Raw genomic sequence first — 16,931 nt, forward strand, 5'->3', positions numbered from 1 at the left:
CTACAACTTGTTTAGAAAAAAATTAGTATAACACAAAAAATGGCTCCTAGAATTAACCAATTTTAATATCTCAATATATATTTCAAATATATGAATAGTCTATTAAGATGTTGATATCTTTCCATTAAAATACATGCTGACACTCACGTAAATATAGTTGCATAATTCATATAAAGAGGCTGTTCTAATTTTTTAAAACCACTAGAGGTCACAGATACCTGCAATAAAAAGAGCTGAAATAATCTGAATTGCAAAATATTTCTAAACTGACCACGCTGAAAATGAACAAAACGAAACAAAAAGAACGCCAGCAGAACAAGCAAAATGACTTGAAGCTAATTCCTGAGTGTAGGAACAAGAAATTTCTCACAAAGTGAGAAATGAACCGCCTGACAGTTACCAGCTGCGGGGAGCTGGGTTAGAATGAACAGGGTAAATCTATTAGAGACTTAAGAGGATTGAGTACGTTACTCCCAGAAGAGAACTCACTTATGAAAACTGTTTTCCCCTTCCTTTAGGGTTCAAAGTTTTTTTCCAAATATAGTCCACTATTTGTGAAACTTGAATTGCGAAGGGTAATCTCCTTTTTAGCCAAGTATAGAATTTTAACAATTCGGCCAATGCGGCAAACAGGTGGGTAAAAGGACAGGTTGGTAAGGAAGCCGGGCAAAGCAAGACATACTACAGACAAGACAGGAGACAGAGTGCAGTCGGCAGCGGTGTGTCAGGGGAGATGAGGGAAGTCGGAATTAGGGGAGCTGAGCAGTGGTGGGGGCGGGAGGGTGGGAAGAGGGTCCCGGAAGAAATCCTGAACGTCGGTCAGGGATGGGAGAGCAAGCGTGAGACCCAGGACCAAGGGAGATATGTCCAAAAAAAAAAAAAAGCGCGGCAGCTGGCGGGAGTCGGCCTGAGGAGCTGCGAGTGTGGTTAGCACCAGCCCGCCCTCCCGCCCTACTTTCTTCCTCCGGTCGCAGAGGCAGCGGCCAGTCACCTGGAGTGTGAGTTCCGGAGGGACTCGATCAGGCGCTGCTTCTGCTGCTGGAGGCTGGTGAGACCACCGGGAGACCCAGCTGAGGAGGAGGAGGAGGCGCTCTTGGTCAGGGGGAAGAGCCAGCTCATCCTCCACGGGTCCCCGGGCCGCGGCCCCGAAGGCTCTGGCCTGCTTCTCCCAGCGGCTCAGCCCGGCAGTTCTCCACCGACAGAGGAGGAGCGGGCAGGGACAGCCCGGCCCAAGTGCTGGGCAGCCGCGTCTTCTCTAAGCCGGCCCGGCGGGGGGTCCTCGGGGCCGGGGGGGCATGCTATTGTCAGTGCAGCAGCTGAAAAGAAGGGAACTCGCCGCTCAAGGCTGGCGGTCGGTCCTAACCTTCGCGGCCCTGACGCCCCAGCCAGCCAGCCAGCCCGACCGCTTTAACTCTCCACCGCCTCAGCCTCCGTCACCTGCGTGCCCCGCCCCCTCTGCGGATGGCGTCATCATCCGGCGCCCCTGCCCGGACGCGCGCGAAGCGACAGCGCAGCGCGGTGCGGCGAAGCTCCGGCTCCCCTTTCCCCCTTGCCGGGCGAGCGGTGTCTATGGGGCACCCGCTGCTGCCCCCGCCGCTACCGCCACCGCCGCTGCCGCCGCTGGGTGCTGTCTCTATGGCGAGAAGGAGGAGGAGGAGCGCGAGCTCAGCGACACAAGTAGATCTCGCGTCTACCTCAGACTTGGTGGGGGGGGGAGGGGCGGGTTGGGGAAGTAGGAAGGGGGCGGGAACGGCGAACCTGAGAGGGCGCGCGATGGCGCCAGCTGGAGCGCAGCGGGCGCTGGGACGGGCCGGGCGGCGGGTGGCGGGGGGGAAGGTAATTGGGGCTTGGGGGGTCTGTCGAGGGGGTGGCGCGGGGTGATGACGCGAAGGCTTTGTACCTGGGGCTTCAGTGGTGCGGGACGGAAATTGGGAGTGGAGGGCGGTGGCCTAGACCGTCAGCTCCTCGCAGTCCTTGCGGCGGGGCTTGGAGTCAATCGGGCTCCAGTCAGTGGTTATCAGCAGCCTTCGCGCTGGCTGTCTGCCAGGGAAGAGAGTTATCTATGACTTGAATGTGTCTGTACTGTCCTCGCGTTTCGTTGGGAACCCGCTGTTCGGAGTTGGCTACCTCCAGTAACGAGAAGGCCTCTGGTGCCTCTTCAGGTCTTCTGGAAGTGTAGTAGAGAGCGAGGTGGAGGAAAGCAATGTTCAACGACAGGGCCTTTCCAAATTGTGTGTGTGTGTGTGTGGCCGAGTGAAGAGGGTTTTAGAGCACGCGAGGTTACATTTGTGACTGTAGAGTTATAAGAAGAGGTCACAACTCCTTTTTACACTTGTCTGTTACACGGTTTTGTGTGAAAAGCGAAAGAGGATCTGGAATTTCCCCGCTTAAGAACCAAAATGTTGGTCTGTACTGTTACCATGAAACCTGTGTTTGTAAGAAACGTGACGTGTGTTTGGTAACCAGGGAAAATGCTCGGATTTTTAGGAAATTACAGTTTAAAATGCAGAGACTCTCGCTTCCCTTCTTTCTCCCATCAGCAGTTACAGACATTGAAACAGTTTCTGTGGCTATTCTTTATTGCTCAGAAAGAACTTTTTAAAAGAAAAAAATTTACTTTTGGCCCCTCCCATCTGACCTAAATAAATTCTGGTAAATTTTGTAGTTAAATCAGACTTTGAATGTTCAATTAGGAATAAAAGCGAGTACTAATACTCCCTTTGCCCTAGTAACATCTGATCTTGTTACGTCTTTCAGTATGTCACTTTTCACGTTTACCTGAAAAGGGGTGTCTTTATAAAGTTTTATTCAGAGAGTGAGTTGAATTCAGAGCAATTTTTTATTAATGGGAAGTTTTTAAAAATGGTTAGTGTGTATGCAGAAAACACTTTTTACCTAACATTAGAACCAGGAAACCTGTGTTGTCCTTTTCCTCCTACTGATTAGTGGTGTGACTTTAGACAAGTCACATCCTAAACTTTGATTTTCTCATAAATCAAGGACCTCAAATAAATATCTCTTAGGTTTCTATCAACTCAATCATTCTGTGATTCAGATTCCTGGTATAACTGATTCTTATTTTGACAGGTACACAAATAAAGGATAAAGTATTTACGAAACAAATCTTCAATCAAGTATAACATTTTGATGCTTGGCAGCTAGACTCCTTGTGCCCTCACTATGCCAGCAGCAACTGTAGATCATAGCCAAAGAATTTGTGAAGTTTGGGCTTGCAACCTGGATGAAGAGATGAAGAAAATTCGTCAAGTTATCCGAAAATATAATTATGTTGCTATGGTATGCCTATGAGCAAAATCTTTAAAATGCCTTTTATGAAAGAGGATTTTAAAACATCTTGAATTCAACCCTTCTGGTTGATTTTTTTTCTAGGTATTTAATGAAAATAATTTTGTCAATGACCTCCCAACTAAAGACCACCAAGAACACACCAGTAATGTGACAAGCTGGGTTTCTTACTCATTGCATTGAGGGAAAATTCATTCTTAGAACCATGGGGTTATTTGCTTAAGCGAGTGTTAGAAAGACCTTCTAGGAATTGGGGTGTGTGGCAGTGGTTTTAGGAAGGGAGTGAAGAAGTGGGGCTCTGCTCTGAACTGTTGGGAAGCTGGGGTAATTCCACGATAGGATATCTTAATGAGTCTCAACTAGAATGAGAGAAGACTAGAGTGAGGCTAAAGCTGTAAAGAAGCAAGTCACTTGTTATTTAAGATAGAAGGAGGTTTGATCATTTTTATGGTTTGGACAATGTGTTTTTGCATATGTTCAGTTATGATTACAGACTGGCCTTGTCTGATGTTATGGTGTGAAATTGTTTATATTCAGCAGAAGACCCATTAGGACCTAGCTGTGAATGCCAGGTCTGCTCCTAGCAACACTAAGGCCTGATACTAATACCAGATGGAGCTCCTAGATGTCTTTCTCAAACAAAGAAATTCAGATCTTCCATTGAAGCATTGTTGATCTGTAGTTTTTTGTTTGTTTTTTAATTACCAGTGGAATTCCGTGAACATACTGTGTTGTTAATCATTTCTAGTTTTGTATATACTGTTCACTCTGCCTAGCCTGTCTACTCAATTATTTTTTTTGCTTCTTGAGCACTGTCTGTTTTGACTTCTCCACGGTATTCTAGATTATTAGTTTTGAGAAGAAAGAGCGTAGTATCTTAATCATCCTTTCTCCCCCCAACACTTAGCATAATACATAGCATCCAATAAAGTGGTTGTTGAGTTTGACTGAATTTAGAAAAGTTTTCATTTCTCTCCTTTATAAGAATTGAAATTTAGGTTTTGTTCTTAGTTTCTTAATTTGAATTTTACTACTAAAATGATATGTTTATTTTCTTAGCATATTTAATATAAATAAATATGCTGCTTTTGGGAGGGGCAGGTTGGTTGGTTAAAATATGAATATTTGAATGTACACAGATAATGTCCTACTTAATAGATGTATTTTCTTATCCATAATTAGAATGAAATTATTGTTTACGGTAGAAATTAATAGTGATCATTTATTTCTCAAATGAAAGCAGTGACAACTTTAGATATGTGATAGCTTTCTACAAGAATGAGTGGTGGCATGCTGTCTTTAAGGGTATGTTTTCTCTGGAGTGTAGAGAGTACTGTTTTAGGCCAAAAAAGTAGGAGGGTTTTGGTATTTATCTAAATACTTACTTCAGAAAAGCAATTAAAAAGTATGGTACATTTTCTAGTCTTTTTAACCGTCTTCATTGGTTTTAATATTACAATACTGCGAGCATAGTTTCACATACTTGTTGAAAAACATGAATTTGTAATTTTCTTCTTCCTCCTTCCTCAGGAATAGAGTACTTAGTTACATTTATTATGTGTACATTATACATGGTAATTTTTTCCTGATATATTTAAAGTAAGACGAAGTCATTAAGTTTGTGGTTTTATGGTTTTAAAAAGTAATACTCTTCCTAGTTAAAAGGTACATTGTAATTGAACATGAATTGTGTAGAATATCACCCCTAACAGGATTCTTCAATGTGTACTCAATTATTCTAGGAATTTTTGGATTGTGGTTTCAACCATTTAGTAAGTAATGACCCTTAAAACTATTTTACAGGACACCGAGTTTCCAGGCGTGGTTGCAAGACCCATTGGAGAATTCAGGAGTAATGCTGACTATCAGTACCAACTGTTGCGGTGTAATGTAGACTTGTTGAAGATAATTCAGCTAGGACTGACATTTATGAATGAGCAAGGAGAATACCCACCAGGAACTTCAACTTGGCAGTTTAACTTTAAATTTAATTTGACGTAAGTAGGAAATAAATTTAACCCAAACTTGTTTTTTTTAGTTTAATTTTAGAAATTAATTTCCGTCAGGTACAACAAATGAAATTTGGTATCGCTACCCTGGAAATATTTAAAACCTAAAATTTTAAAACTTTGTTTCTTCTTTTTATTATGGGACAAAAAAAATCAGGATAAAGACTTAAATTCTGAAACTTTTGAGTTTTAGAGCTGTTATTTTAAAAGCATAACTGCCACTATTTTGAAATTTGGAAAACTGGGTTTTGAAAATATTTCTTGATAGAAAAAAGATAACTTTACAACATTAATTTTTCTTTCAAACTTTGTGTGCAATTTGAAATATATATGTCTTTGTTGTAAAAGTTATCCTCATGAAGAGATTGTTATCATGGTTATAGTCCATTGTGTGAATAGAAGGCTCATCAGAGGTGATAATAAGATCATTCCTAGAAACTTGGGTGCATTTTCCTTTCAAATCAGTTATTGCGTCAGCCCAGCCCACAGAACCTCTTACAGGTTACATATGGGAGAAGTATTTAGTATCCTCAAGCCTGGTGTTTCTTTTAGGAAACAATTTGGAATCTGAATTCTAACTCAAGTCCTGGGTCACAACCCAGTTTCTTTACTTACAGTACTTCAGTATAATTGGTAAGAGTAGTCTTGATAGCTTAGGGAAGTTTCCAGTGTTTTTGGGTGAGGGCAGATTGTTTATAAACTGACTGTAAGATGGGGAAATGCTGAATACATTTGAGTATGTTACTATTCTGCAGTATCCTTCTGTTTGACAGTCTCTGCTTGTTTCATATGATCTTACATCCAATTTGCAAAATAGTAAATGAAGCTGTAGGACAATTAATGGTGGTAGTGGTGGTGGTGGTCAGTCCCTTAAGTCTTGTTCAACTCATTGTGACCCCACGGACTATAGCCCACCAGGCTCCTCTATCTGTGAAAGTCTCTAGGCAAGAATACTGGAGTGGGTAGCCATTCGCTTCTCCAGGGATTTCTTCCTGATCCAGGGATCAAACCCAGGTTTCCTATATTGCAAGCGAATTCTTTATCATCTGAGCCACTAGAGAAGCCCCAATTGATGGTAGTGCCATTTAAGGACCTCTGTTCTCTGTAGTGTGATACTTAGCATATGTAAGATCTAAAAACAAGCAGGGCTGATGAGCTTAGAGGATAGTGTTATCAGTGGTGTAATAGTATGGCTTCTAATTGCATTATGTTTAGCCTGACTCTGTTTTCACTCTGTTGGATTTAATAATATACTCTCCAGAACTTTGTCAAGGGTGAAAGGTACTTACCTCTATTTAGACTGATTAAACGTTTTATAAGTTCTTTAATTCTGAAAATTCCCTTTTATCCTTTTCGTGAAAGGTAATCCTTTTTAAAATCGGTTCTCTACCATTTCATTTGCTCTATATTGCTTTTTTCCCAAGCTGATCATCAGATCCTTGTTCTGTACTAAGGTAGTGCTATAGACATTTTTCCTTTCTAGAAACATCTTTGGTCTTATAACAACTGCTTTGTTATTGTATTTTCTGAAAGACGTTTTTTTTCTCATACATTTTTTCTCATACAGCAAAACTCATGCTGTAGTTTTATTGCCATTCATCCTAATGTTAATATCTTGAGAGATCTTTAAGGATGTAGTGAAAAATATTATTTAGTAGAAAGGGTCAGTTGGAAAATAAAACCGGTTCTACCTAATGTGGAGAAAGAGCACCATGAATCTTGGATATTTTGAAGAAAGGTGAAAATTGACTTCTATCGAGTTCCTAGAATGGATGTGTCAGCAGCGGTGCTAGGTCCCAGGGACATAATGTTGAGGAAAGTTGGTCATGGTCATTATAACTCTTCTGTCTGCTTTCTGTTGCTGAACTCCAAGAATTAGAACTGTTGGGTACTGATCAGTGTTTGGGAATTTGCTCTGAAGTGAATTTGGACTTGATACATACATGAAAAGTAAAGTAGAATATGATATTTGATCATGAAACACCAGAGTACTCACCCAGGTCTCTCTCCTGGAGATGGCGATACAGTATGTCCAGGTGTGGCACTTGTGAATCCATATTATTGACAAGTTAATCTGAGTGATTATTATCATTGGGCAAGTTTGGGAAATACTGATTTAAATAGTGCAGTACTCCCTGATAATATAACATTGAACAAAACAGACAAAAATCATTGCCCTCTTCAAGCTTAAATTGTGATTAAGAGAGAGATCGTAAAAGTAAAGTGAGCATATGGCCCAGAATAATGTGAGCCTGGAGAAGGAGTCTCTTATGCCTTTGGTTGGTTATAGTTGCTAGAGCATGTCTCTTAGTGAGCATCTGGGCATGATGAGTGAGATTCTACTTGTTTAAAGTACATGTTTTAGTATAACAAGGACAGTAATATCTGTTGTGTAATTGAAAAAACTTGTATTGGGTTTATTCAGATATCCTTTTGAAAGAGTTTTCTGGCATAATTTTCCAGGGAATTTTGACTTAAGATTAATTGTTGCAATTCCTGTTTTTAAATATTTCATTTGCTAGTTTTGTTACTTTTCAAAGGCAATATTCCTTTTGGCTTAGTTTTATTAAAGCTTTTATAGAACTTTCTTTTGCTAAGTGGTGGAAATCAGTATTCTGACAATTTTCAAAGTAAATAGAAACATCCAGTGGGCACTGCATGAAATACTTTCCATTCTCAGAAACATACCTTTATTTTGATCACTTTTTTGATTTAATATAGTATTTTGGATACCTGTGTGCTTGTGCTTGGGTATTAAAGATGGTTTTCTTTTTGGCTTAAGTAAAATCTTAAAAGATTGGTTTATATTTAGATTTCCTGGCTTGATTTTTGAGAAGTAATCTTCTAGGAGTAAGGCTGTTAGAAGGAGAAATTAATGCTGCTCCAGCAGAGTCTTTGATTTTAAACAGCTTACTGCTGATTGGAACTATTTGAGAGGCTCATGGTAGTGAGAGGAAGCAACTCCTCCTTCTTTAAGACAGACTGTGGTTTAACACTGGCACAGCAGGAGTTTTCCCTTCAATCTCTCTCCCTTCTCTCTGCTGAGAACCTGGGAGATAGACACAGGCTTCACCACTGTGGCTGCAGCTCTGTTTGGCAGCATTAAAATGGCTGCTGAGACTGAAAGCCCGGATAAGAACATGTCTGTTACTCTGTGGTGGTAGCTACGGTGAGTAGAAGACCCTTTTTTTTGTTTGAACCCAGTTAAATTTACTTCATTTGTGAAAGGCTAATGAGATGGATAGTAAAGATTAAAATCTCACCATTGGACTGTTTCAAATGATAATTTGCTGTATGAACATTCTTCTAAAATTAAGTTGACCTTTGTATTTCAGTCGCATTTACCTTCCGTATATATGAAATGTTGGAACAAATGGACTCAGGCCCATTCTCTCTTGATATTTCTGGCACTGTAGTTGTAGATGTCACTGGGAGAAACATAGTTTGAAATATGGCACTTTTGAATGTTGTCTTTCTTTTTCTCCTGCCAGGGAGGACATGTATGCCCAAGACTCTATAGAGCTGCTCACAACATCTGGTATCCAGTTTAAAAAACATGAGGAGGAAGGAATTGAGACCCAGTACTTTGCAGAACTTCTTATGACATCAGGAGTAGTCCTCTGTGAAGGGGTCAAATGGTTATCATTTCATAGGTAAAATATTGCATTGCAAATGGTATTTGTGTTACCATTTTCTAGCTGCTTCACACTTGACTTGGGTCATGGTGTCAGCATTTCAGGCTTAGTTCAGCAGAGAATTGGCTGCCATATAGCTCAACAGGCTAATGTTGGTCTCCTTAAAGGTTCATTTAATGATGTGGGATCCATTTCAGACTAAGGGAGACAGTGTTGCATAGTGGAAAGAGTGGAGGCTGAAAAAACAGACCTTGGTTTAAGTCCAGCAACGCCATTTGGAATCTGTGTTATTACATAGGTTTATTTATTTAATAAATAGAGTTAACATTTCTAAGCCTTAGAATGAAAACATTTATCCATCAAAAAAACAGTTGTTATCTACCATATGTCAAGCAATTTGATAAGATTCTAGGAATTTAGTTACAAAATAGGCTATAATCTCTGATTTTATTGTTTATATCTTGATATTCCTTATGGTTTTCAATGTTAAAGCTTTTTTTCCCCTCTTTTTAAAGTAAGAAGTAAAACTCTAAACACTGAATAGAAATTTTATATGTACTCTCACTTTAAAAGGTATGTTAAATAGCCTTTCTCATCAAATATTTTAAGTCCCAACTATGTGTCTTAAGGGAAAAAAATTTCAAGATGTGACACCTGCCCTTTAAAGAAGTGGAGAAAATAGTACATGTGCTTTAAATGGTGGTACAGAAAACAGCTTGTCTGAAAAATCTGTGGGAGTGGGGCTCTTGGGGGAAGGCATCCTGTGCGAGATCTTAAGGAAAGATCGACAGGGAAGAGAAGGGGTGTGATTGTGGGATGGAGTGCAGGGAGGTATAAAGCTGTGAAAAAGCCAGACAGTAGGGACAGAATCTTGATTTGAGTATGTGGGAGTTGGCTTTTTGTTCTCTAGATACTAGTTCTCAGCCTTTACTTGCTTCACTTCTTTCATGTACAACATTCCCACTAGTATCTCTTGAGGGATTGAGATAGGAACAAAATTTTGAGGGAAGAGAGTATTTCTTTATAAAATTACTTAAGTGAAAATACTTTGGTAGGGAATTACTGTTCGGGTTTTTGAAATGTATGATTGTATTATATAAATGATGGGAAGATAGGCATTATTTTGTCTTCTGAGTGCCAGTTTTTCTGCTGTCTTTGACATTTTTGCCAAGTCTCCTTTCATCTCTATTTTTTGAGACATCTGCTGTGGACAGTTTGATTTTAGAGAGTTCTCTATTGAAGGATCTGCTAAATAGTAGTTCAGTGACTACAGCCCTAGGATAGTTATAGAGACTTGTAATACTAACATTCCTGATAGATGATATGACAGGTTCTTATCACTGTCTGTGAATGATGGCATTTCCTCATTATAACTGTAAATGTGTTTATTTTCTCTGTTCTTTTGTGCATTTTTTCTGGTTCCTTTCTTTTTTCCTCTCCCGTTTACGGTGTGACTGACTCACTTCAAAGTTGTATTGAAAAAAAATGTTTTTTTCACTTCTATGGTTTTTATGGTCCCTCTTCTGTATTCTTTAACCCTTTCATAGTGGTTATGACTTTGGCTACTTAATCAAAATCCTGACCAACTCTAACTTGCCTGAAGAAGAACTTGACTTCTTTGAGATCCTTCGATTGTTTTTTCCTGTCATTTATGATGTGAAGTACCTCATGAAGAGCTGCAAAAATCTCAAAGTAAGTCTTTAAATGGTTTTATTTGTAATCAACACGCTATTCAGAGCGGGTAACTGACTTAAAAGATGCTGGGTTGGATGTTGATTTAAATCTTATTTTTAAGTTTTTTATTAAATGCACATTATCTGATTATACATTGTCATCTGATTCCTTTTTTGCATTAAAAGTAGTTTATAAGAAATCCTTATTCAAGGCTTCATTATATATTTGCAGAATAAGCTTTAGCAAGATTCAAACCAAAGATCATATTCTTGTCATTCTTTTGCCACGTTGAACATGAACTAGCACAGAATCTGAGAGTCTGACACAGAAATGCAGCTTCTCCCTGTCTCCCAACACATCATCTTCCCGTGTAGGAGGAAGTCTCGGGACCAGCAGTGTGCAGCTAGAGTCAGTCATGTAGCAAAAAGAGTTTCCCCTTCAGCTTATCTTGGTGAGAGGTTATATTCTCAGGTTTAGTCATAGGGTCATGTTCCTATAAAGGGATTTTTTTCTTTTCTTTTTTTTTTCCTCCTCACTACTAACCCATGGACATCATCTTGTTAGTAGTAAATGCTGGTAATTGGGTATATGCTATCTAAACAGCAGCTTACATTCTGATGCTTATTACCATGTGTGTAATGATTTGTTACTTCTAAGCATTAATTCTTTCCAAAAGAAAGTGTCTTTATCAGGAAAAGTGCTCTTAGTTTTAGAGTGAATTCACTGATAGGGGTAGACTCCTAAAGAACATAGTGGTTTTATTTTTTCGGGTATGTTTGTGCTTAAGCTGTAACTCAAGAAAAACATTTACATATAAGTTGTTGCTTCATAGAACCTACATCAAGGCTGATCAAGTTTGCTCCTCCCCAGCTTTTTAGAAGTGCAAGGAGTCATACTTTTAGGAGATGGTGAAAACTTCAAGAGTTTTACTTTAATGTAGGAAGAAATAATTTAGGAATTGACTTAAGGAAGCTTTGCTTTTGACAGATGAACTGAAAATCCTAAGAGAAACAGTCTTTGGGCTGAAGTTTCCTTACCTCATTACAGGATATAGCATACAATTTGGGAAGTTTTTAAGAAATACTACTTCATGTTTGTAGTACCAAAGAAAAGCAGAATTCTGTGCAATCTGAATAGACTTCTTCTGTGACTCAGGTGAACTTACAGTAGGCTGTCCTCGTGTCTCTAGACAGCATATCCCTTGAAAGAATTGCATGCTGAGAAGCCAGGGCCTAAATATTTTTATCTGGCTGTGGAAATACGCTTTTTAAATTTGACATGTCTGAATAGTGACAGTTTGGGCGAACAGAGAACCAAATTATTATTGATTATGAGTATGCTGTTGAAAATTTTCTGAGCATATTAGACATTCTGAATATGCCCTGAGTAACTGGCAGTGTTAAAATTTAGGTTGATGACAAAGGTACTTTCTGATGTATAGTCAGCCGTACTGAATGCCTACTCTGTTGCTCTCCTGAGCAGCTGCTAATGATACCTGATCCTTGTGCTGTTTTTAGCCCTGAAGCAACTGCTGTGCAAAGCACTGTTGCAAGCTGTGACGTAGAAAAGGGCTGGTTTGCTGGTAGAGGCCTTAACAGTTTAGAGAGAAATTTCTTTGTGTGCATTTTGTCATTCGTCCTGATGTTTGTTTCTTTGCTTTCTCTTCTCCTATTTCCCCCTCTTTATTCTCCTTCCCTCTTTCCTTCTCTCTTTATTCTTTCCCTTCCTTTCTTTCAATCTCATTATCTTTCCTTTCTAATCCTAGCAGTATTTACACAGGTGGGTGTTTAGCAGACCCTTCTAAAGGGTTATATTCTCATAACAACATACTCTTTTTCTTTTTATGTAACAAAAACTGTAGTCAAGGATTGATTAGTCATAACAGCTTTGTTTTGTGCAAATTATTTAGATGAAGCTATTTAGAGATATTTAGATGAAACTTTTTATATGAAGCTTAAGAAAATTTATAAAGTACTTGCCTACAGTCCATTTTATCAGAATTGATGGATGGAGAGATGGCCTGTGAGTGTACTCTGTAAACGTTAGCGTGTGTTACCTTGTAAATGATCTGCTGCCCCCATATCTTGAGGGAAATTACTTGCCATCACATGCCTTAAAGGGTATGATGAAGATAAATTTCCCCAATTAAGATCTAATTTTCTATTGAATTATAAACATCTCCCACATTCAACAAATGCATCAGTGATTCACATTCTCTTATTTTCTGCTGATCTTCATAAGGTCCATCTTTACTGAAACTCATTGCTGTTTTGATCATTGTCTATGTTATATAATTTTTGAATCCAGATGTTGCAATGTTTTTCTTTTGACAAGCAATTTTTCTTTCTTGTAGGGTGGTTTACAGGAAGTTGCTGAACAGTTAGAGCTGGAACGGATAGGACCACAGCATCAGGCAGGATCTGACTCATTGCTCACAGGAATGGCCTTTTTCAAAATGAGAGAAGTATGAAGACATCAGTGCCTTTTTCTCAGTTGGTTGTTAGGTTGAGAACATTAAAATATAATGGCAAAAGTTTCAGGGGCAATAAGTACATGTTAAGTGAAGATATAATTACAGTTGCCATCTTAAGTTATATCTACCACACTTGAATGAAAGTAATCAAAACTTAGTCATCTTGAAATGCAGTTCAGAAGGAAAAAAAGAAAATAAGTTCTTAGTAGAACACGAAACTTAAACTACCTTAGAGATTATGTAGGTCCAACCATATTATTTCTTAGGTGAGGAAGCCGAGGCTAGAGGCAGTAGCGTTCATCCAGGGTTATACACATTAATAGGGGAACTCCAGAGTACTTCCTGTTAATCACATTAGTGTTGCTTCTGTCAAGTCAAGGAATCCATATAATTAAGTTTTCCCTGGCACTGTCTTTTCTTAGGTATTAAACTGTTGCTGTACTTCAGTACTTTGAGGATTTACAGAGTAGGACTCATGCTGTTTAGTTAATTCTTACAAAGAGGTTTTGAATTCTAAAAGGTTAAATAAATCTGAAATAGTAGGTAAGTCAAAAATCATGTTGGGCAGACATTCCTTAAGAGGCAAAAGGCAGAGATAAGTTCTTCAAGTATAAAGAAGTCAGCTACAGAAAAATGAAATTTAATGAATCCAAGTCTACTCTTAGGTTAAGTGATGGGCACAGGTGTACTTAATAGATAAATGGAAAGAAAAGAAAGCCAGTTATGCGAAAACAGTGGACATTTTTGCTTACAAAAACGCTTTCCTTTTTGCAAAATACTGTAGAATTCTTTAGAGTATATCCTGTTAGACATTAAAGAAATGACTGAGGATAATTCTGGGAATTTAGAGCTTTTTGTAGAAATGCATTAATAATACGTGTAATAGGAAGCATATAGCTATTTTGCCAAGTGGTATTGATTCAGAAGTGATTTGGACTGTATTGCTGACAAGTAAATATTTTGTTTTGTATGTTTTCATAGTGCTCCATTAGAGAATTAAAAGACAACCTTTTGCGTTCTCAGCTTTGCATTTAAAAATATGCCTTGATAGTTTGGTTAACGGTGGATTCTCTGCTATTAATTTGTTATCTTTATTTTTCTTGGCTTTATTAAGGATAATAACCTGATGTGAATTTTCAGATTTTGCTGTCCAGACATGTTTGGGGGTTTGTTTTTAGCCAAAAGTCTTGGCCTTTCACATAGACTTAAGGCTACTTATAAACCTTAGCCCCTTCTCCAACCCGTTATTGGTTATTTTTATTCATTCTCATGATTAAGTATTATTAAATTAATGGACTAAAAATGCCTGCCATTTTTCCATTATTACAGATTCTCATAAAATGGTCTGAGTGTTAATAGGAAAGGCACTGTGTTTACGTAGTTTTTGGTAGTCTTTTTCTTTGATTTCTTTTGAACTCTGTACTTCTTAAGAACATCAGTCTTATATGTTTAATATAAATGTGTGGCTTCAGAGGAGCACCATAGATAAGAGCTGTCATAGTTAAGGAATAATCAGTACTTACATTGCTGAAATATAAATTACCAGTCGTACCTTTTGGTTAAAATTATCTTTTTTTTTTTCTTCCAAAATTCCTTTTTAGATGTTCTTTGAAGATCATATTGATGATGCCAAATATTGTGGTCATTTGTATGGCCTTGGTTCTGGTTCATCCTATGTACAGAATGGCACAGGGAATGCATATGAAGAGGAAGCCAGCAAGCAGTCATGACATGAAATAGTTCTCTTATTTTTATTTTATTTGAGATACACACATGCTTGTATATAGGTTTTATCTCTGGTTGAATCCCTTGGACAGTAGACATTACTTTTTTTTTTTCTTCATAGCTTATTTTTCTGCCTCTCAGCACTAAGTATCTACCATTCCTATCTCAGATCTTAATAAATAGAAAAGTATTCAGGTTCAATCCGGCCTTAAATACACTTGTTAGTAGGAGTGTGTGAGTGGGGAAAGCTACACGGTATTGAATACTTTGATAAACTTCACCTACTTGAGCTTGGTTTGTTTTTTCCCGTTCCTAAATTAACTAGCACTGACTGTAATTTATTTCCCTGTTTCATGTCTCCCTTCCATTCTGCAGGAGTTTTAGCTATTTGAGATTGTGGACCATCAATTTTGCACTTTAGAGAGTGATTCTGACTCAAATCCTCTGTTTTATCAGCAGTTTTGGTTTTCCTTGCTCTTAGCTGGAAAAATGACCATCTGCCAACTTTTACCATATTTACTTGTTTTTGACCCATGGAATATAGCACATGCACTGTGCAAATGGTTGAATCAGCAGGACAACAAAAAAGAAAAGACAAAAAACTACTGAGGAGCTTAGTAACTGCTGTTTCTGTGCGTAGTAGTTAACCTTCCAAGCACATCTAGTGTCTGTCAGTTTCTAATTGGCATGTGTGTAGGCTGCTCTGTGACTGAAGTGTTTTTCAAACCAGCTTTACACCCTTCAGGAAAAATCCTTTGTGATTGGACATTTAATGTCTGCCGGGAAACTGGTACCCAAGATGTTGAAGCTGCAGTTATTTTATGATAGCACACTTCCCTTATCTGCTTCTTTTTATTCCATCTCTGTTTACCCTTTTTTTAAAAAATTTTATAGCCATATTTACAATGCTCTTGATTTGTTGACTCCACAAATCAATTTCATTCAAATCCAAAGATTGCCAAGTCTTTAGGTATATTTTGTACCAAATTAAATTACAAAAAAATTCGAGCTTTCATAGTTGCTACAAAGATAAATAATGGAGAAATTTGGTGCAAAACAACATAATACAAAATTATATATTTATTAGCTATATACAGTATAGCTAATAAAACTACCTGAGGAGTGTAATGCTTGTTTATTTTTTTGTGTATATCTTTGCAATCTATTTTATATATATTGACAAAAGAGACTGTGAAATATTTAGCCATGTGGAATATGTGACCAGACCAGAGCATGCGTAGGAAGGCATTTTGGTAATAATTAACTGCCCTGAAGTGACGGACTACAAGTTATGATGTGTGTCATCTGCACTTCAATCAGTAATATTAGCAAATCTCCAAACGTTAGCCACATTAGTTTGTTTCCCTTGTACATTCTTTATTCATGATACTTCAATGCTGTAACTGGGTGGTCCTTTTTAAACAAAACATTTGCAAAACAGAGGGATTATTTGTTTTTAAAGCTTTTGTAAATAAAGGCTTCAGAAATGTTTTCTTATATATGTTGGTGACTGGTAATTTTGTTTTAAAAATATTTGGGATATTGTGTTTTTTTGTTTTTAAATTTCGGCAACTGAACAGAACTCAGTAATTTCGTTTACTACATGATTTTTAATGTCTTAATTGAAAAAAATCAACCTGAGCCTTCTACAGGACAACAGTGTTCGCGTATTTTTTTTATGCACACCTCTACCAAATGTTAAGACTTGACTTCTGACTCCCCTTTCCAGGGATGCATTTATTCTGAAAGACAAAAGTAAATGCATTTGATCTAACTTACTGTGGCTTCCTTTTAAAGTCAATACAGCAGGTATCTAATTGGTTTCTTTTTCTTTTGATCTTCACTTCCTTAAAAAAATTATTACAAAGATTGCCTTTTGAATAGCCATGTAGTTTGTGGAATTTCATAGTTTGTATCAGTTTTGGTTTCAAGAATTAATACATTTTATAACTTCTAAAAGAATAATAATATAACCCTCACTAAATATAGCTTTTGGATCAAAGATATTTGCTTGATCATTTTTTAATGTTCCTAAGACATTAATTCTGGACTCCCCATATTCTGTTAAGTCTGCTAGAGCAAGAGTCAGCAAATTACGGCCCATCAGCC

General features: G+C 38.0%; 2 protein-coding genes across 2 annotated transcripts in view; one reads left to right on the forward strand and one right to left on the reverse strand.

The window, feature by feature from the left end:
* Nucleotides 1-1,412, reverse strand: part of VPS37A (VPS37A subunit of ESCRT-I) — a 36,789-nt gene extending 35,377 nt beyond the window's left edge. Inside the window, exon 1 of the mRNA XM_052661366.1 lies at nt 992-1,412. Within this exon, the coding sequence (XP_052517326.1) occupies nt 992-1,119 (128 nt within the window). The 5' untranslated portion in view covers nt 1,120-1,412. The remainder of the gene's footprint in view (nt 1-991) is intronic.
* A 127-nt stretch (nt 1,413-1,539) lies between these two features.
* CNOT7 (CCR4-NOT transcription complex subunit 7) lies at nt 1,540-16,338 on the forward strand. The gene is made up of 7 exons (XM_052661354.1): nt 1,540-1,677; nt 3,088-3,297; nt 5,110-5,303; nt 8,807-8,968; nt 10,498-10,642; nt 12,978-13,088; nt 14,699-16,338. The coding sequence occupies exons 2-7, from the start codon at nt 3,181-3,183 to the stop codon at nt 14,825-14,827; spliced, it is 858 nt and encodes a 285-aa protein (XP_052517314.1). The 5' UTR covers nt 1,540-1,677; nt 3,088-3,180; the 3' UTR covers nt 14,828-16,338.
* The last annotated feature ends 593 nt before the right edge of the window (nt 16,339-16,931 follow it).

This window comes from Budorcas taxicolor, chromosome 24, assembly GCF_023091745.1.
Source record: "Budorcas taxicolor isolate Tak-1 chromosome 24, Takin1.1, whole genome shotgun sequence".
Classification (NCBI taxonomy): Eukaryota; Metazoa; Chordata; class Mammalia; order Artiodactyla; family Bovidae; genus Budorcas; species Budorcas taxicolor.